General features: G+C 44.5%; 2 protein-coding genes across 3 annotated transcripts; one reads left to right on the top strand and one right to left on the bottom strand.

The window, feature by feature from the left end:
- Nucleotides 1-431: 431 nt before the first annotated feature.
- Nucleotides 432-3420, bottom strand: LSM7 (LSM7 homolog, U6 small nuclear RNA and mRNA degradation associated). The gene is made up of 4 exons (XM_057406820.1): nucleotides 3334-3420; nucleotides 3024-3114; nucleotides 1659-1730; nucleotides 432-1504 (listed from the first exon to the last, which is right to left on the bottom strand). Exons 1-4 carry the CDS (start codon nucleotides 3370-3372, stop codon nucleotides 1362-1364), a joined length of 345 nt encoding a protein of 114 aa, XP_057262803.1. The 5' UTR covers nucleotides 3373-3420; the 3' UTR covers nucleotides 432-1361.
- Nucleotides 3421-3532: 112 nt separating this feature from the next.
- On the top strand, nucleotides 3533-17590 carry SPPL2B (signal peptide peptidase like 2B). Of its 2 annotated transcripts, XM_057406757.1 has the most exons (15): nucleotides 3533-3622; nucleotides 6768-6887; nucleotides 7683-7865; nucleotides 8527-8616; nucleotides 8966-9105; nucleotides 9662-9804; nucleotides 10392-10488; nucleotides 10653-10769; nucleotides 11144-11225; nucleotides 11906-11980; nucleotides 12090-12152; nucleotides 12610-12709; nucleotides 13614-13691; nucleotides 13846-14006; nucleotides 14877-17590. In XM_057406757.1, the coding sequence occupies exons 1-15, from the start codon at nucleotides 3548-3550 to the stop codon at nucleotides 15165-15167; spliced, it is 1815 nt and encodes a 604-aa protein (XP_057262740.1). In that variant the 5' UTR covers nucleotides 3533-3547; the 3' UTR covers nucleotides 15168-17590. The 2 variants fall into 2 exon arrangements, with proteins under 2 accessions (XP_057262740.1, XP_057262742.1); XM_057406759.1 differs by lacking the exon at nucleotides 3533-3622 and having other exon boundaries at nucleotides 6567-6887; nucleotides 13846-14074; nucleotides 14877-15015.
- The last annotated feature ends 2453 nt before the right edge of the window (nucleotides 17591-20043 follow it).

The following is a 20043-nucleotide window of genomic DNA, read 5'->3' as shown; positions in this document are numbered from 1 at the left end:
GCCAGAGGGCAGAAGCTCTTCCCTGTGGGGGTGCTGAGGCACTGGCACAGGGTGCCGAGAAGCTGTGGCTGCCCCATCCCTGGCAGTGCTCAAGGCCAGGTTGGACACAGGGGCTTGGAGCAAGCTGCTCTATGGAAGGGGTCCCTGCCCGTAGCAGGGGCTGGAGGAGCTTTAAGGTCCCTTCCAGCCCAAACCAGGCAGTGAATCCATGACCTCCTCTACTCAGAACTCCTTAAAATGCCCACCAGACAAGGGACCAGCTGCTGCCACCTCTCACTGATTTCCTGCCTCAGAGGGGTGCACGGGTTCTGATGTGGTCCCTCCTAATCCTGCTGTGCTCACGGCCCTCCTGAACAAATGTGACTGGATTTACAGCTGAGGAGGACTGCAGTGGCAGGCGCAGAGCACCTTTTCAGATGAAAGCCCAGACATTTAGGAACAGATTCAGTTGTATTTATTTACTCAAAAAAATCCTCAAATCTCATTCTTTCTTCAGTATAAAAGAAATAAAAATGTTTACTTACAAATCAAGTTCCAACAAGCAGAACCACAAGTGGACAGCCACAGTATAAAAATATGCAGTATTTCCAGACACTGCCTACGGCTGAACATTAGGATCTTACATATTCTTCCCCTAAAATTCTGAGGATCAGATAGGTACTTCCACAAGGTTCATGTCCTTTAGCCAAGAATCATCCTAGAAGTTAGTCCAGTCCTTCTGTAGAAACGTGGGAGCTTTCTGATGCACAGATCCCAGCCCCAAGGCCTGAAACAAGTGCTAGAAAAGCTCTTTTTAGCTACAAAGCCTGTAAAGGTGATGACAAGGTACTATAGAAAACCAGTTGTCCTGCATGTGGAGCAAGCAGGCAGAAGAGACTGAACAGCAGGAAGACTGTACCATATTGCTTCTTAGCTGAGTACTGCTCTCTAAGAGGAAGAAAACCATGTTCTAATGTATTTAGGCTGTAGATTAATTTAAATACATTTTAATGTATTTAAAAACTTAAAGGATATAACCGATATTCAGGGGACTCTTTACTAATTTTATGTGGTTGTTTCAAAACTCACAAGATCAAGAGGGCCTCAGACAATTCCATGACAATATGTGACCCCCTGGCAGCTCACAGCACTGTAGTTACACATTTACTGGGAGGGGGGAAATCAGAACGTACTTCTTAGACGTCATGCCCCATCCTTGCATCATTTATGGCAAGCCACAAACATAAGAATTGATCATTCTTTCACACTAACAAACCCACATTTAAACCCCTTCCCCAACTCAGGAAGCTTCTCAACACACTGATAAGTTTTCTCTGATGATTTGCACCCCTGAAGTCGTCAGAGGCAATCCAGAGCAAGCACTAGCCATCTTGCTGCTGAATGAAAGGGTTTGGAATAGCTTCCATCCCATCCTGGGGGCAAATAAGAACCACAGAAGTCCCTCTGCAGACCACCAGGCCCAGCTGACGTGTGTCTTCTGTTAATTTGTACTGATCATCTGGATCTGAAGAGCAGAGATCCACAGTTAAAATGGCAGCATAAGGAAAAGAAACCAAATTCCAGCAACTTCAAAAGGCACGCACAGAGCTGTGTGAGTTCTGTGATGAAAATGGTTCTGGGGAGGGGAAGGAGCCTTATACAGGCAGCAGGTTACTTACCTCGCATGTATTCAATGGTACCATCAAGCACAAGGTTCAGAAGAGGGTCGAATCCTTTCAAGACACCACTTGCTATTGAAGCCCACACATAAAACAAAGATTAGAGACCAAAATCAGGTATACAGCAACACAAAACTGCAGGAAGAGCAGGTTCAGTTCTCCAGTGCTGCTCCCTCCTTCAATCAAGGTTATAAAGCAAACGAGACCACTGCCATGAAACAAGTGTGCTCTTTAGCAAAGTGCAAGGCAGGGGCACCCTGTCTGTGGGGTCACCTGGAACTCACAGGGGGTTTTAAGCAACGCTTCAAAATGCTCTTCAAAACACACTTTGTGTGCACAGAGGAGTTCACTGAGTAAGACTACACAGAATGATCCCCCAGTATGACAAATACCTTCTCATTACCACTAACAGCCCAACTCAGACAAGAGATTTACAATCCCAGGTGTCAGATGAACATCATGAAAGAACCTGGTGTGAATCGTTTGGGAAGAAAATCTAAGCCAAGGGATTCAATGGAATTGACAACTGCCCCAAACCCACCACCAAAGAGAACCACACAACCCCCAAACCCACTTTGGGGGCTAACACAGTAACTGTTGTCTGCTTATCAATAAGGACAAGTGAGCTTGTAGGCATCAGGAGCCAGGGGAGTTTTAACATGATTTTAACAGCCTGCTGCCAACCTTGAGGCAAACAAGTGGTCTGCAGGTGGCACTGCCAGCGCATGCCATGGACAACTGCACATACACAGCAAGGGAGGAGGAGGAGAAATAGTGCCACAAGAGCCTTGGAAGCGATGAGAAGGCCTGGGGAAATGTATTGAAACAAGGATGAAGTTTACTGTGAGGGTGCTGAGGCACTGGGTGCCCAGAGAAGCTGTGGCTGCCCCATCCCTGGCAGTGCTCAAGGCCAGGTTGGACACAGGGGCTTGGAGCAAGTGGAAGGGGTCCCTGCCCGTGGCAGGGGCTGGAGCTGGAGGAGCTTTAAGCTCCCTTCCAACCCAAACCAGGCTGGGATTCTATGAGCTCCAGGCACATTTAGCATGTTGAGAGATGAAAGGGATAACAGGCGAGTTAACGGTAGCACCCGTAAGTCTTTCTTTGCTGCTTTAAGTGCAGTGTGGAAAGAACAGCTAAAAGCAACATGACAGTTAAAGACAATGAAAGAACGGTACAGGAACGAAACACTGCGATAAAACCGCAGCCTGGGGTCAATGGCAAAGGTAAAGCAGAGAAGCTTTTACCCCGGTAACAGCAAATAACGACAAATAAAAACCACGGATGGTCGTTCCTTACAAGACCGGAACGGGACCACCCGGAAGACGAGGAAAAGCCCCGTAAGCTCCATGCTGCACCCCGCCTCACCTTCCCTCCCACCTTGGAACTTCACCCGGATCGTTTTATCGATGTACTTGGAGAGATCCAAAATACTCTCCTTCTTCTTCTTCTCTTTGTCCTAAAAGAGAGGACCAAAAGCAACCTGAATGAAGAACCCTCCCCGCCCGCTCCCACACAGAAACCCCAGCACACCCCTTTTTAACATGCTGGCGTTAACGCGGGTACGGAAACGCGAAGGGACGGGGGGGGACGGGGACGGGCCCGGCAGCCCCGCAGCCCCGGGCCCAGCCGCGCTGAGGTAAACCCGGGCCGGGCCCCGGACCCCGCGCCTCCTCACCGCCATCTTGCTCCCGCTCCCGCCGCCGCCACTCGCCATTTCATTCGCCGCTGCCAGAAGTTACGTCGTCCCTCGGCGAAGCCCATTGGCCAATGACGCAACGCAGGGCGGGACTTCCGGGACGGGTTGCTGGGATACGCGGTGCGGAAGAGGGCCCGGCCCGGCCCGGCCCGCTCGGAAACAAAGCGGGCGGCGGCGGCGCCTCGGGCCTGGCATGGCGGCGCGGCGGCCCCGGCCCCGGCCCCGGCTCCGGCTGCGGGTCTGGCTGCTCCTGCAGCTCCTGCCGCAGGTGAGCGCCGGGGGGGGGGGGGAACCGCGGCGGACAAAGCCGGGTGCGGGCCCGGCTCTGGTGCTGCGGCCCCGGCGGGCTTTGTGGTGCCGGAGGCCGGGCGGTGTGCGCCGGTCTGGGGCGGGCAGTGAGAGCGCGGGGCCGGGGCTGCCCGGCGGCAGGAGGGGGGAAATGGCCGAGCGGAGGCTGCTTGTGCTGCTGGGGAGAAAACGGCGTCTCTGGTACGTGAGGCCGCAGGCTGCGTTCGTGCGCGCCCCGCTGTTTAGCAGCGGGTTTATGTAACGCAGGGGCACGGAGGGGTTGGGGTGGGAAGAGACCAGTTCCAGTCCCCTGCCGGTTCCATGAGCAGCACCAGTCCGATCGTCTCTTGTCCAAAGCACGCAGCTCCTTGTGTCCGTTAAACCTCTCTGAGGTTCAGGTGCCTCAATCGGTTGATAAAGCCAATGGAAGCAGGAAAACCGTATGGGGCATGCGGGTGAGTTCGGGACAGAGGCAGGGAGGAAGGGACAAGACTGAGGCGCTAGGTTGGCTCAGTCGCTCACACTGCAGCTTCTTGAACTGCGGGTGAGCTGGATTCCTCCTCTCCATCTCCTTCTATGTTTTTACCTTGCGAACCCCGGAACTTGTCTCTGAGCCGTGTTAATTCACCAATATCACCCAAAGCTTCACTCAGCAATAAAACTCGGGAGCGTTCTGATGTTTTAATGTATTAAATGAGCCATGGAAGGATCTGATGAGGGTCAGAGCAAACAAGTGTGCTCTTAATGCCACCATTAGGTTGGCTCGGCTCCCTGGTGAGTTGTGCTTTGCACTTGTGTTGTGTGAAAGCCTTCTGCAGCTTTATATAAAGCACTTTGCTATGTGTTAGTTGTAGAGCAGTCTCCATAAAGCTGGGATTCTTACGGAGCTCCAGCTTTGCAGAGGTCTCGCTGGTACCAGGGCACTGTTGTTTGTATGGATGCCTGGTTGGTGAGATGTTTAATTGCAAACACTCTGCCGTTATTCATGCAGGAAAAGTGGGTAATTCCCTAATTAACTGGGAGATGCTAATTCTGTTATTTGAGGCTTGGAAGCCCATTCCCATTGAAGCTTGTTGCAGTGCTTCCTACGTTATTATGTATTGTAAGAAGCCAGTATCCTAAACCACCGTGTTGTCACAAGAGCTGCTGTTTTCTGAATGCCCTTTGGGGTTGTAGGAACGTGGTACAGGGTCTGCGCAGATTACATTTCCTTATGGGTTAATGTAGCGTATGGACTGAACTCGAGGAGCTAAGAACCATCAGAAGCGTTGCCAACGTCCCAGTGCATCAGCTGTGTTGTTTTGAACTTACTTTTGTTCTCTGCTACCTGATGCCATACAGAAAAATGAAACAGGAAGCATCAAAGCTCTGTGGGACTGATACAAGAACCTCTGCTGTTGACAGACTTCAGAAGTAGGCTTAGATGCTAAGTGAGAATCGCATTGTAACAATGTCTGTTAATCCACGTTCTCCATGGACGCCATTCTCCGTGGGCTTCCCAAAGCTCTGTTCACCCTCTTCAGCTTTTAGCCCTGCTCATATCCCCTTTAATTCCTCTCATCCTTGAGTTCTTCACTTGGCTTTTGGCACACAAAAACACAGAGCTTCTGAAATGGTTTGAACATTTCACATTAAGAACCTTTTACTCCCTTAATACTTCTTTAAAGAGCATCCATTAAGTTGCTCAGAAAGCGTAATTGGGTATTACTGTCCCCAGTGTTCCATTTGGGATTATTACTGAGTCCCAGTGATGGTTATTGAAATGGAAATGTAGCAACACACCCTGTACTTATTCCCTTCGTTTAAAGGCCTGTAGTTTGTACCTTAGAAATGTAACACTTTTAGCTGTGTAGATTGATTGTTTCTCAAATGCATAAAAGTGTTGGATCGCAGGGAGCTGCTCCTGCGGAGCTGCCAGAAGAGTTTGGATGCACTTTGGATACAGGTGATATTCAAACCCGAGCTACTCGGAGTTTGTTTGTTTAAGCCCAGTCAGATCCTGTAACGAGGAGAAGCAGGAAATGCCTTTCTTGGGGTCTTTTGCCTGGCTCTGTATTTTGATCTCTGTAAGTTGTTGCTCTTGGAAAATTCAAGATGTTGATGGCTTCTTTTTTGCTGTGCGTTCCTTTTGGTGGGCAGGGTTTAAGTGCTCTGGATAAATAGCTGAGATAGGGGTTAAAAAGTCCGCCTTGACGAGTAGTTGGGTTTTGCAAAATACTTTTTCTCCTTATCACATATGCACAGTAGGATCTCGTATCTTGGGAACTTGCACTTTGATTGAGTGGCTTTAATCTGCACTGAAGTAAACTCTGTCACCTGCTATGCCGAGCACGCTTCAGGACCAATGGAATATGTTTTAGAGTGCTTAATGAACACTAATGTCCAAAAAGTGTCTCCTCAGGGTGCAGCATAACTTCTGTGTAGTGGGGGTTGAAATAAAGAGGGAGAAATGCGAGCGACTGGTTCTTTGAATGAGGTTTTGAACAAGACAGCTTTGGTGCTGCCTCCAGTCATCTTCAGCATCTTGTTTCTCACCTGCTGCCTGGAGAAACAAATGTGTAAGACGTAGCTGTAAGAGTGTAACTGTATAATTATCAACTCATTAGCCTGTTTAGCTTATGAATGTTCAACTAGATGTTGTCAGATCAGTCTGTCACAACTTTGTCTCATTTGAAAGCAGCAGCGGTTAAGGATATTACATTGTGTTTCTCTCCAGAGCAAGATTTCATCAGTTCTGATAAGCACAGGGGCAGGACTGCAGGTCTCTTATCTGTTCTGCAGTAATCCGGTTTCTTACTATTGCTCTGGTTATATACTTACATGCTCCATTGTAGCTGTGTTGTTTGGGGTTTTTTGTGTTTTGTTGTCTTATAGCCATCCGGTGAGGTTTCATTTGATTCTTAAACAAAGTCAGTGGGTACAGGGAATCTGCATAATATATCTGTACTTGTTTGAAGTGTGATAGAAATAAGAACAAATTCCACTGTACTCCCTGCACAGATACTGAAACTTTGTAGAATGGTTTTTTTTTTCTTTCAGATACAAAGCAGGGCAGTCAGCAGCAAGTTGCACCCATCACTTCTACTTCATGTGATCTTGTTGGGAATCTTTTGCTGTGTTTTCAGGTGTACTGTGAGTATGGGATGGTACATGTCCTTTCGGAGATGCCCGGCAGCAAAGGAAAGGACTACTGTATCCTCTTCAACTCTCAGTGGGCCCATTTGCCACAGGATCTGGGTAAAGCTGTAAGTACCTGGCCAAGCAGAAGAACTGGGTCAGAAATGCCTTTGGTACAGGGAAATTTCTAACTTGAATTCTTAGGATTTGAAATAACTTCTTTGTTTGCTCTGCTTAGAAGATATTTCTCTCTGTTAAGATCACCCTAGGCAGTGCTATGATGGCAATATTCTTTTCTATACAGCATGCCAAGGTAATAGCTATTCCTGGTTCAAAACAAAAATCTTCCTTTTGTACAATGTGACCAATTAAATGCGAATGGCACTTACCTGTGGTTGGAAAGGAGGTTTTGTACGAAGAGATGCCTGTATAGCTGACTGCTGATGTAAGAGTCAAGCTGTCAGTAGCTCCAAGCTGATTCAGAAACTGCTGTCGCCAACCTGGACATGCTTTTGTGCTTTACCCCAGCCTGTGTTTGTGTTTCTAGCTGTTCCATACCTTTACATCCTCTCAGCCTGCAACTCTGTGCCACCCTAGCAATGACAGCACTTTTCTGTAGTCCTCCTACATCCTGGATGCATGCATCAGAACAGCAGCAGTGCTGAAGAAAACGAATGCAAGTGCATGAACCCAAAATTTATTACCAGCAGAATTCTGTACAATAAGTTGAAGCAAGGCAGGACCCTAAGTAATAGAGAGGCCAGCACTGGTTTTAGCTTTCAGGTTTCTCAGAGTGCTCTATTACTCCATTACTTGAGAGTTTGAAATTGTCCCTTAGAAACTCTTTGATTTCTGCTATTGACTTCTTTTATAGTGTTTTATATGTATATATGTATGCATTTAATTAATTTCTTTCTTTTCAGTCACTCTTGGAACTGCAGAATCAGACAGCATCTGTTTTGTGTTCTTCTTCTGATGTACCTCACGGGGGATTTAATAATCAAATCCCCATGGTGATGCGAGGGAATTGCACCTTCTATGAGAAAGTGAGGCTTGCTCAGATAAATGGAGCTCGTGGGCTGCTGATTGTTAGTAAGGAGAGACTGGTAAGCTTCCTTCTGTCTTTCCCACATTGCTGATCCTCCTCTGATGTTAGATATTGTCTTCAGTGCTCACTGCTGGTATTTGATGCTCCTCTTTAAAATAAATAGTATGTGTGTGTTTGTGCGTGTACATACATTGCACAGCTATGCATGGAAATAATCCATCTGGGAGAATGAGGAGGAGGGTACTCATTCAAGTAGGAAATGCTGCATAGAGCCTATGTCAAGCCAAGGGCTCAGAATTATCCTTGTCATGTGAAATACTGGAATCAAAGAAGGAGTTTGGTTTATTGACTCATACTACTACCTTGAATGAGATCTAGGTCACAGAGAATCCAGTGTTTTAGATTCAGCTGGAGCATCACCACTGCATGTTTTGTAAAATCAGTGGGTTTGAATGTTCCAGTCAATACTAGGTGCACACATCAGTCATAAAGTCTGATATGCAAATGATATTGCTTGAAGTTTATTTGCTGCTGTTACAGTCTTTCTCAAGTTATGTTTTAGTGGAAGCAGGCATACATTTTTACTTTGAGTTTTTGCTGTCGTGGTGTTCCTTTCGGGAATATTTCCCAAATTAGTAGAAATAGAATTTGCAACTTTAACCTTCTGGAAGCAATAGAAGAAGTGAATATATTCTTACCTGGACTGAACTGTCTTTCAGGTTCCTCCCGGGGGCAACAGGAGTCAATATGAAGAGATTGATATTCCTGTGGCTCTGCTCAGCTATGATGATATGTTAGATATTCGCAAGGTAAACTTGATACTACATTCTCTGGTTTGTATTGTCTCATTTAAATGAGTCACTCAACAGTTTTTGAGGTCCATCTGAAGAGCTTTGAATCTGTAGAGCGCTGTAATAATGAAGATGGTATTATTATGTTGAAAATATGTATTGAAAAAACCCACATCTCTTGGGAGGCTGTTTCTCACTTTGGAGCCTGGTGCTAGAAATGAACATCACTAATAGCAGAGCAAATAGATTACTCTTAAGTAGTTCTAATAAAACCTGATTCTGAGGTTGCTTAGTGAAAACTAACTAACTGAACCTTTGCTGAGGTAACTTTCTGGAAGTGATTCATATCTTGCACTTACCTCTGCAGAATTTTGGCACCCATGTGAGAGGGGCATTGTATGCACCAAACGAGCCTGTGCTGGACTATAACATGGTGATTATATTTGTCATGGCTGTGGGGACTGTTGCAATTGGAGGCTACTGGGCAGGAAGCAGAGACGTTAAAAAGTGAGTCCCTGGATTGGAGTAAGTCAGTTTTCCTGTGTCTTTCCCAGAAAAAAAGAACATGTGGTATTTATGTAAGATCACTTGGTAGCTCTGCAATGGGGTTTGGAGACCAAAGGATAACAGCGATGCATGCTATGTTTGTTATGAGTCTTGGGTTGAAAGCTCATGGTTATTGTTTGCCAGTGAGGGGAGGAGGTCAGCTGTGCCACCCTGCTTTCTAACATTTGCTTTATATACACAACCTGACTGGAGGATTTCTTCTGAAGTCACCAAATTATTCTGCAGTATTTCAGGTTTCTGTTGAGTTCTTAGTGAATGAAAAATAGTGCTGTTGGTAAACGAATGCAGCACTTACTGGCTTGTGCATCACATTATAGCTGATGTTCGTACGTCCATGTGAAACGTGGAGTTTCACTGACTTGAGTGGAAATCAGTGCACAGGCATTGGTTCCGTGGTGTGTTTTCCGACCCCATGTTGTTCTCTCTGAAGGTTCAGTGCCCTTTCCCATTTTGTTGCGGAAGGAATGGACTGATTATAGTTGTGTTACTCTTTCAGGCGGTACATGAAGCACAAACGCGATGATGGCACAGAGAAACACGATGATGAAACAGTTGATGTGACTCCCATAATGATCTGTGTGTTTGTAGTGATGTGCTGCTCAATGCTGATCCTCCTTTATTTCTTCTATGACCACTTAGGTACTTTTAAAGTTGTATTTGTACTGATACATCTTCAATATCACTTCTTTGATATTTTATCACAGGTATTCTCAAACCTATACTGGTCTTTATGTTATTGTTCAATTTGAGGTTAAGTAATGGGATCCAGGATCAATTTTTTTATTGTTATAAAGATAAGTTTCTACTGATCACTTATTAAATTGATTGACAAAAGTGCTTGAGAGCTTAATGCACTGGAACTTCCATCATATTGCTAAGGAAGTTGTAAAAGATGCATCTCATCTGTATTAATTCATTTTGCTACTGAGTGATTTTAAGAGTTGCCGTGTGATGCTCATGTATACTCATAATGAGAAGAGAAACACTTGATTTGTTGGGCTGTTGCATAAAGTACACCTGAGTAAAATGAGCTAGAATTAAATCCTTAAAAAGCATAGATTAATTAACAATTGTTTCAAGGCTCTGAATTTAACTTTTCCTAGTGAGCTGTAAGCCCTGTTTCTCATTCAGGCTCTTTGATTTGTCTGTTCTTTATTCAGTCAATGTATGGCAAAAAAGCATCTCTTACCTTATCCTGCTTGACCTTACTACTCTTTCTTTCCCAGTCTACGTTATCATAGGGATATTCTGCCTGGCTGCATCAATTGGTCTTTACAGTTGTCTGTCACCCTTTGTAAGAAGATTCCCCTTGGGAAAGTGTAGGTATGTGGCAACTTCTGCATTTTTAATGGGCAGAGTTAATTTTATATAATATAAATGTTGGGGAGCTGTGGGATTTACAGGGTGGTTTCAGGCTTCACCATGTTTCTGAAGGAGGAGGGGAACTGCACAGACAACTGCAGCTTTGGTATGTGTTTCATTTTCAGAATCCCAAACAACAACTTGCCTTATTTCCACAAGCGGCCACAGGTCCGGATGTTGCTGCTGGCAGTGTTCTGTATCTCTGTCAGTGTAGTCTGGGGAGTCTTCAGAAACGAAGATCAGTAAGTGTATGCTTTAGTATCTGGGCTAGAAATCATAGTATGCTTTATAGTATAAGTAACTGACATCCACATAAGCCTAGACATGGCCAGGCTGTAGAGTGATAAGAAAGAAACTGGAGACCTGGGCAGAAATTCTCATTGGAAAGCCTTACTAAAGTCTAGATAGACAATATCCTCACTGCTCTCCCCTCACCTACCATTCATTTAATTGTAGGAGGTATTCAGGTTGATGAGGCATAACTTCCTGTTTGTGAATCCATGCTGACAGCAAGGATGTTAATAGTCTTTTGTCCAAGTGGGTCCCTAGTGAGGACAAGGTTTGGTCTGGTTTTCCTGCTGCTTCCTGCAAAAATATTACTCTTCTCTCTCTTTAGGTGGGCCTGGGTTCTGCAAGATGCTTTAGGAATTGCTTTCTGTCTTTATATGTTGAAAACAATTCGCCTGCCTACATTTAAGGTATAAAAGTTAAATGTAGAAAGATGTTGTTTGCCTGTATATAATTCAACAGAGGAGTTGCTTATAATGGAGTACATTGGCTTGGAAATGCACTTCCATTCACATGTGGTTTGGAAAAGAGTAAAGTAATGACTAAAATGTAGACCAGTAAGTGCTATGTGATTGTTATGCACGGAGTCCTGTAGTGTTGAGCACCAGTAAATCACACACCACACACTCATTTGTGGGGTTTGGGGGAGGCTTGTTGTTTGGGGTTGGTTTTTGTTGGGTGTTGGGGGTTTTTTGTTCTCACATTTGACACCCAAAAAGCATCATTCTGGTGCTTTTTTCAGATCTTCCAGAACTTATTCAGTATCCTAAGACAAAAATCAGAATTAGTCATTTAGTTGCCCCTTAGGCAGCTCTTCAAACTCTGTTTCAAGTCATCTTCAGCTATAGGTTTGTTTCCGTGTACAAATGGGCTAAAGGAATGTGGATACTGTTCCAAGCTATGACCTTCTTTTCTGTGGTGCATGCAAGACCCAGTTCTTCCATCTAAAACATTTAGGACTGAAGAGAAATAACTTGCTCACTTGGTTTTGTTAGCTTTTTGCCTTGAATAGTCTGAAGTTGCTGATTATTTCTTTGCTGTTTACTATTGCATCTGATATCAATACCATGTATCTTGTCTCCTCCTTCAGGCTTGTACCTTGCTCCTCCTGGTTCTTTTTGTGTATGATGTATTCTTTGTATTTATCACACCTTTTCTAACAAAGGTAAGTAAAGTATTTCTCTAATGCCTGCTGCTCGCAGAGTGTTCCTCAATGATCCCAGACCTGCTGAGTGAAGTGCTGATTTCCAATTTCCCTTTTTCTTTCCCTTTAGTCTGGGGAGAGTATAATGGTGGAGGTGGCTGCAGGTCCGACTGATTCTTCCACTCATGAAAAGGTACTACATGTAGACTGAAAGCATGGCACTAATTTCCAGCTATTACACTTGCAACTTCTCCAGAATTCAAAGGCCACAAAGCTGAAAGGGAGATGCCAATCTGAAAAGGATTTAATGTGGAAATAAGCACTCCTGAGCTCCCTGGAAATCTGTAATAAACACAGGGGGCAAATCGGGCTTTTAGTGGTTCATCACAGCAGCTTTGGTCTCCTTGGGTTCTTTTTAGAAAGTATTTCATTATTTGTACCTTAAATCCGTTTTGTTAATTGTTGGCAGTAGCATTAAGAAACTATTTTAAACGGGAAAATAAAATTCCAAGAATCTATAGTGTAAAAACAAGAGACATTTGCTCTATTTTGAAGTCTGCAGTTTCACTACAACAGGAGCAAATGCTGGTAGGTGGTGTCAGTATGTAGAGGAAACAGCTTTTCATAAGGCATCTGTCTCTCCTTCCAAGCTCCCCATGGTCCTGAAGGTTCCACGCCTGAACTTCTCACCCTTGGCTCTGTGTGACAGGCCTTTTTCTCTTCTAGGATTTGGAGACATTTTAGTTCCAGGTATTTCTCGCTGAGCATGTGAACAATTTTACTTGTTGCACTGTAATACTAGTTTATACCTCTTGTATTTCTACTTCAGACGGGCAGTTTGAGTTGACTACTGCACTAGTCACCTTTTCCCATAACAAATTCAATGCACATCAATCTTATGGTTCAATTCCACATGCAGTGATGCCAAGAAATGTAGAGAAATCTCCAGAGTTGGTTTAGCAATTAATTTTATAGTATAAAACATATTTAGTAGTATGGTGATAGAGGAAATGATTTGTCTGTTTGGCCATGATTTGGGTACATATGTACCTGACCACCCAAAGTGTCATCGTTCTGTTAGTCACACAACATCCAGAGTTTCTACCACATGTCCTCTCAACTTTGGCTTTAGCTAGTATGTAGAGGCATGCCTGGCATCACTGCAGGTGAGAATGAGTTGCACCTTCTGGCTTTCACTTTTTTTTCTGTGAAATTATTTATTATTTTGTGTGTGTTTTGGGGAAATGTGAACTGTGTCATCCCTGGTTGTGTGCCCTCTGACCTACAATAGGCATAGACATCAACCATAAATTCCTGTCTTTACTAGGAGCTGGAAGGGATGAACTTAATCTTATTCTTGTTAACACTATTTTACCATTGTTTATTAGGAATGGGCTGATGTTTTGTATTTAGTATCTGTGTATCTGTAGCTCTTAATTTGATTATTAGAATGCTGCTGTTACACAGGGCTTGTGGGAGACCTGTTCTGGAGGCTGTGCAGCCTCCTGCATGATGCTCTCATAACACTTAAACACTGGAGTGCCCAAGTAAGGCTTGGAAGGGGGGAAAAAGTCTTAGATAATTTGATGGCTTTGTATATCTTAAAGCCATGAATGGGTTGAAAGCATGTTGTAATTGTTCTTTCCTTTCCCAGGCTTACTGGTAGCCTATTGCCATAGATTTGATATTCAGGTCCAGTCATCCAGAGTGTATTTTGTAGCCTGCACCATAGGTACGTATAAAAGTGACTGAAAAAATACTGGAGATACTGCTTTGCATATTACTTGACCAAAGTTCCTGTTCGGATGCTCCTCTAGCTCATTATTTAGTTCTTGAGCGAAGCTGTATCTGAGTAACGGGGTTTTGCTGGTTTTATTTCCCTTCAGCATATGGCATAGGCCTCCTCATGACCTTTGTTGCCTTGGCAATGATGCAGATGGGCCAGCCTGCTCTCCTCTACTTGGTGCCCTGTACCCTCTTCACAAGCTTTGCTGTGGCTTTTTGGAGAAAGGAGCTTGCCATGTTCTGGACGGGCAGCGGCTTTGCGGTGAATACCAGTTTGATATGAGTGTCTTCAAGAAATACTAATGTTATAAAAACCTAACTAGAATTAAAGTTGAGTAAAATATTGCAGTATTATCAAACCAACCCAAAGATTATTGTTGTGCTTGATTCTTGGCTTTTTTAACTTACTTTTTATTTGCCTCAGGAAGGTTTTATTTAATGTTTATGGCCACTTAAACCAGTTAGTGAGAGGTAAAGTAGATCTCGTCTCTCCTTCTGGATTGGGACAGAGTTTTACTCGTTTAATCTATATTGAAATTACTATTATTAAATATTAAAATAATGATTTCTGTTATTAAATACATCCTTAAAATATTTGTCTTCTGCTTATGAAGGTAGAAATCTGGTTCAATATAGTAAATTATCCCCTTGTTTCGCTGGGGGCAGAAGTGAAATTAATTTGATTCCAAAAAGAGTCATTTCCATTGGGATGCATAATTCTAGGTTCTGAATAATTACTTGAAGGGCAGATCTATCAAGCTAGAGGTTCCCCCCACAGTCATATTTATTTTGTTATTCAACTATTTATGATAAACTTCACAACTTTCCTCTATGGTTGTGCATTGAGAGTATAGGTGTGGGGAAAACCAGAGCGTGACCAAGTGCCAAAGTGCTCTTTGCCTCTTCCTGTGTAATCAGCAGGGAATAATCAAGCAAAAAGCAATTAAACACATTTCTGGAAGAAAAATCCCCTTGTGTGCTATGAAACACAAAGATGGGATAACTGCATGTGTCCACAGTGATAACGGAGATGATGGACCTTTAATCTTCATCTTGTACAGCCATCACTCCTGCTGCCTGGGCACGGTAATTCTTGCTTTCCATCCTTCTGACTGTGATCTTCCACTTACAGAAAGACCTACCTCAGCCTCCCTTGGTGATAGCTCCTGTCAACTGCCCTGAGCTACCCAAAGACAGCAATGTACCAGCCTCTCAACAAGACACAGAGCAGATGATCAATCCTACCCTCCATGTGAAGGAGCTGCAAGGCCCCACCTCAGCTGCAGAGGAGCTGGCTGATACCACCACAAAGAGGGACCAGTCAGAAATCCCTATTGCACAGAGTGAGGAGGAACCAGCTGGTCAGGATAAGGACAACGGTGAAAGCAAAGGCGTAAATACAGAGCAGAAGCAGCTGGAATAAACAGTGGGATAAGAACTCCTTTTCCCTCTCAAGCATATCCATGTAAAACCAGTATGTATTTAGGACTGGTTTAGTAGTGTTTGCGTTCATTGAGGAACCTCACTGGGAGTCTGATCATCAAATCCAACAAGGAATGTTCTGCCTCCAGCTTCGGTACAGCTAGACAATTCAAACATCTTTCTGAAATATGGTGCTCTACAAGGGTTCTGATGTATGGATTTCAATGCTCATTTTATTAGGGAATGCCTTTGACCGTTCCATTTTCTCTATAGCAAGGTAGTATTTACAAGTTTATTTACACAGTACTCTGTGCTTGTGTGGCTATTTTGCTGCTTTAGCATAGTGTAGATTCAGAAGGAGGAAAAGCATTGAACAAGTCTGTTACAATGCTTAATTGAGAGAAACATGATAGGGTTTGGGGGTTTTTTTAGCACTTTCCCTATTGTCACCTTTGCTTTTTCCCTACTTGTCACAACCATTGATATAAGGGAATGCTTTAGTACAAACTCATTCAGGAAATGCAGAGAATGGTTTAATTACCAGCCTCTGAAAGGATTTATACTACCATGGTGCATTAAATGCATCTCTTAACGTTTTCGTCTGTCTTCTACTCCAGGTACCTGGGTTGGTTACTAGTTTAGTTTAAAAGGCAGGATGAATGGAGCTACAGGAAGCTTTCGAAGCACTTGTGTGAACTCTAGGGGCTGTTCTGAAAATAGAATCACAGAATCATAGAATAAACCAGGTTGGAAAAAACCTGTAAGATCATCAGGTCCAGCCTTTACCCCAGTACTGCCAAGGCCACCACTAAACCATGTCACTAAGGGCCTTGTCTGTGTGGTTTGTGAACACTTCCAGGGACACTGGAAGCAAAAGCATATTAGGAATGTTTAATGTTAGAGGAGTAAAACCCAAGCCAAATAGGTAAGAAAATAGGTAGCAGTGCTATACTAAGCTTAACAGGCAGCATTTTTGTTGGGAAAATGTTAAAGCAGTAGAAGTTCCAGTGTTTGAGGGTTGGAGCTGCTGCTTGTTACTCATTTGAGGGATGGAATTGTGATTTCTGGTTCTGAAGAAAATCAGCTGGTGATTTTATTCCCAAGGGAGCACATACAGTGCTACAGTCAGCTGTGATTTTAAAGCTTGCTTGCTCCTCAGTAACTGCCTCAGTCATGCTTTGTCCCAGGAGTAGCCAAAGCATGAGCTGTCAGGCTCTGGAATGAGGCTGTGAGCTAACCTGTTCTTTTGCACCTCTTGCTACATGACATTGGGAAGGACTAAATTGGTGAATTTAAACCTTTTTGGGATGCATCTGGTCTTATTTTATATATCTGAAATTGGGCATTTTCCTGTATAACATGATTAAGTCTTAGTACATACAGAGGGATGATGGGATTTGCAGGTTATTTGTTCCATCCAAGACCATCTGGTTTTATCAAAGGTGCCTGATCTGTTCTGCACTCAAGTTACAATCCCAGAGAGCCTCAAACACTTCCTATTAAAACTGACAGAGAAATCTGAAGTATTGTAGGATCCTAGAATGGCATGGAAGATAGACTCTTCAGTCTGTGTCTTTTACAGAAGTATTATGATAGTGACATGGTCAGAGGTGATGCTTTTAAATTGGAAGTCTCCCTTGGCATGTTGAGTTGGATTCTCTTGTGATGTCTGGCTGTTAAGTTTCTGCCGTTGTCTTTTTGGCTAGGTCTTCCAAAACTTTACCCTGGGCTTTTTGGATGGCACCTTCTATTTCTGCTTCACTTTGGGTCGGTACTGTCCTTTCTCTGGAATGCAAAATGCTTTCTGTATAAACCACATTTAAGGCTTCAGAGTTTGAGCAGCTTCTGCTTAAACCTGCAAGCCCTGATGCTAAGTTCATTCAATGGTGAATTTCTTGAAAGGCTTCCTGAGTCCAAAGGCCTGCACTACATCTGATCTTCGACTCACCCAATGGAAGATGGTAGTACTAAAGAGAGCTCTTTCTCAATCTCCTCTTTAATGGACTATGTTACTCTTGCCAGCAGTAATCTGAACCAGTTATTACTAATAAAAGCAACAGAGACATTTTCCTGAAACCTTCAGCCAGCTGGATTATGCCTTACTTTAAGCCATTGTATAAGTATGTATATTAAACTAAGAAACCAATCTTGTGTTTAAATAATGAACTTGACAGCAAGAAAACAAGTTTGGAGACTGACTCAAAGATGTGGGTTTCTTGTCTTGGTTGTCTTTCAGTCGTAGTGTAACTTGGAATAGCTTTTTATATACCTAAAAGCCAGTAGCTTTCTAATGATGAAGTATTAAGTTTTATCATCGACTTGAACGTGTGTTTTAACATTTGTTCTCATATGTTGTGGGTTGGGTTAGGAAACACTTCCAGGTGTTTAGAACTGAATTAAAGTAGAAGAATGGATGACATTTAACTTGTAGGCATTTAACAGCTGCTTTATTCCCATTGCATTCTACGTAGGTGTGCTTGGAGCATTGTGCTTCGCCTCATGGTTCTGGGAGTTTCACATGTATTTCTAAGTATGATTTTATTTAGTCAATGAGGAAAATCCCCAAGAGCTCCTCAATGCAGTATCTCCAGTTAAAGTCTAAACTAGTATTGAGTTACATGCTGTGACTATTGCAGTACTGCACAAATTGGATGACCCTGGGCACCAGTGTGGCTGTGACTGTTCAGACCCTGATCCTGGGCAGTTCAATCACTTCCCTCAAAAACCAAGGTCATGCATTTTGTCTTTTAAAAGCCTCCCTGATCAACTTGATGTAAAACTTAATGTTCTGTGGGAAACTCTGAAGGGACGTTCAGTGTAACTGATTTTATTTGATGATTGTACCATAGGATCCCAGCCTGGTTTGGGCTGAAGGGACATTAAAGCTCACCCAGTCCCAACCCCTGCCACGGGCAGGGACCCCTTCCACTGGAGCAGCTTGCTCCAAGCCCCTGTGTCCAACCTGGCCTTGAACACTGCCAGGGATGGGGCAGCCACAGCTTCTCTGGGCACCCTGTGCCAGCGCCTCAGCACCCTCACAGGGAAGAGCTTCTGCCTAAGAGCTCATCTCAGTCTCCCCTCTGGCAGGTTCAAGCCATTCCCCTTGGCCTGTCCCTACAGGCCCTTGGCCAAAGCCCCTCTCCACGTTTCCTGCAGCCCCTTCAGGCACTGGAGCTGCTCTCAGGTCTCCCCTTCAGGAGCCTTCTCTTCTCCAGGCTGCCCCAGCCCAGCTCTCTCAGCCTGGCTCCAGAGCAGAGCTGCTCCAGCCCTCACAGCATCTGGTGTGCATCCCCCAACAAACTTGAGTGCAAAGGCTGACAGTAATGATGCTACTGCTCAAAGGAAAGTTGGTGCAGTTCTTGGTTACATCTCTCACATGCTAAGCCTTTAGCCATCTTCCTTAATTCCATAAGGATTCTATTGCTAAAAACTTGGATGTATTCAGGGGAAGCACCTTTTTGAGTCAAAAACCTCAAAGAAACAAAGCCACATTAACCACCCACAGACACCCACACCCCGACATCTCTTTGCATCACAGCATCCGAGAGCAATACAGCCAGAACCCAGGTACGTTTCCACCCTGGCTTTGTGCCCATGGGTTTCGCTGCGTCCTGCCTTTCGCTTTGAGGTACAGCAGTGAGATGGGAAGACAGAAATGGAGGAGTTGCTTGTGTGAGCTGGCTTTCAAGCCAAGAAAGACTCCAGCAGGACAGCCTTTCTGTGGGGGCTGCGGCTGTGGAACCAAGAGACAGCGCCTGCCATTCACACAAAGAGGGTTCCAAACCAGAAAAACTGGTTTTGTGTTAAATAAAGGGTACTAAATGGGAAGATACAGCCTGGCCACAAAGCTCATCCTAAGTTACTCCAAACCTCATCCTCTCGTGGTTGAAACAGCAGCTAGCATTCCAGCTTTAAACATAGACCGGTATGCTAGGACAAAATTAGCCCGATGAGCAAGCTGTGTGTATCCAGTGTGTAGACACGGGCAGAGCAGTTGTTTGAAAACCAAACACAGATAAAGCCTAAATTATTGGGTTTGGCACAGAGTAATGCTCCAATGGGGAATTGAACTGCTCAAACGGCAGCATGGCATCATCTGGGTCGGGTGAGACCCTAAACCAACTGCCCCAGGGGTGGAAACACAGCCCCCCATTTGCCATGAACTGATCCAGACTGCACTGCACCAGCTACCAAGGAGGAGAAAAATGGCTGCTACTGCTGAACCCAGGACACTGCCCTTCTGAGGAACTTGGCCCATGGTTGTACCACGCGTGCATGATGCATCCCTAGGGATTATCTTAGTGACTCTGAAAGCACCTCCCGTCTGATGTGCTCACTGAAGATGTGTCCTGCGTGACCACTTCTGCATGTGCAGCAGCACTTCGTGTCCACTGCTTCCAAGCATCTCATCCCTGTACAAATTCCTCAGCCTTGCAGCAAGAAGCCCCTTGAGGAGTCTGTGGAAGGAGGATGCCGTCCATCCCGATGGCTCCATTAAGCACGGGAATCGCAGAGGTGATGCCTGAAGCTTGCCTTCAGGGCACACTGAAATTCCTGCACCAATTCCTCACATGCTTTCTTGGGAAGCTCTTCAGTCAGCTCCTGCTTTCAAGTTAAGTCATTGTCTCAAATCATTTCATGGTCTCACCTGGGCAGATGATGGAGAGCTCCCGGACCAGCCTGATCCACGCATGTACCTTCTGGTGCATCACTACGTTTCCCCGCTTGTTCTGTGGAATTTCGGGGATGACATTGCTTTAGCGCAGTGTTTGTTGTGTCTGGATGCTGTAATGGTGTGTAGAGCAAACCCGCAATGGCCAGGGTGGCCGCAGCTGCCCCTTGATTTTGATTGCCAGTGATTAAAGGCAGGTTGGATG

This window comes from Pezoporus wallicus, unplaced genomic scaffold (genome assembly GCF_028554395.1).
Source record: "Pezoporus wallicus isolate ANWC-B61680 ecotype Strahan unplaced genomic scaffold, APGP_CSIRO_Pwel_v1 contig_10514, whole genome shotgun sequence".
NCBI classification, from domain to species: domain Eukaryota; kingdom Metazoa; phylum Chordata; class Aves; order Psittaciformes; family Psittacidae; genus Pezoporus; species Pezoporus wallicus.
Note: the sequence above shows the minus strand (reverse complement) of the source record. Positions and strands in the feature narration are given on the sequence as shown.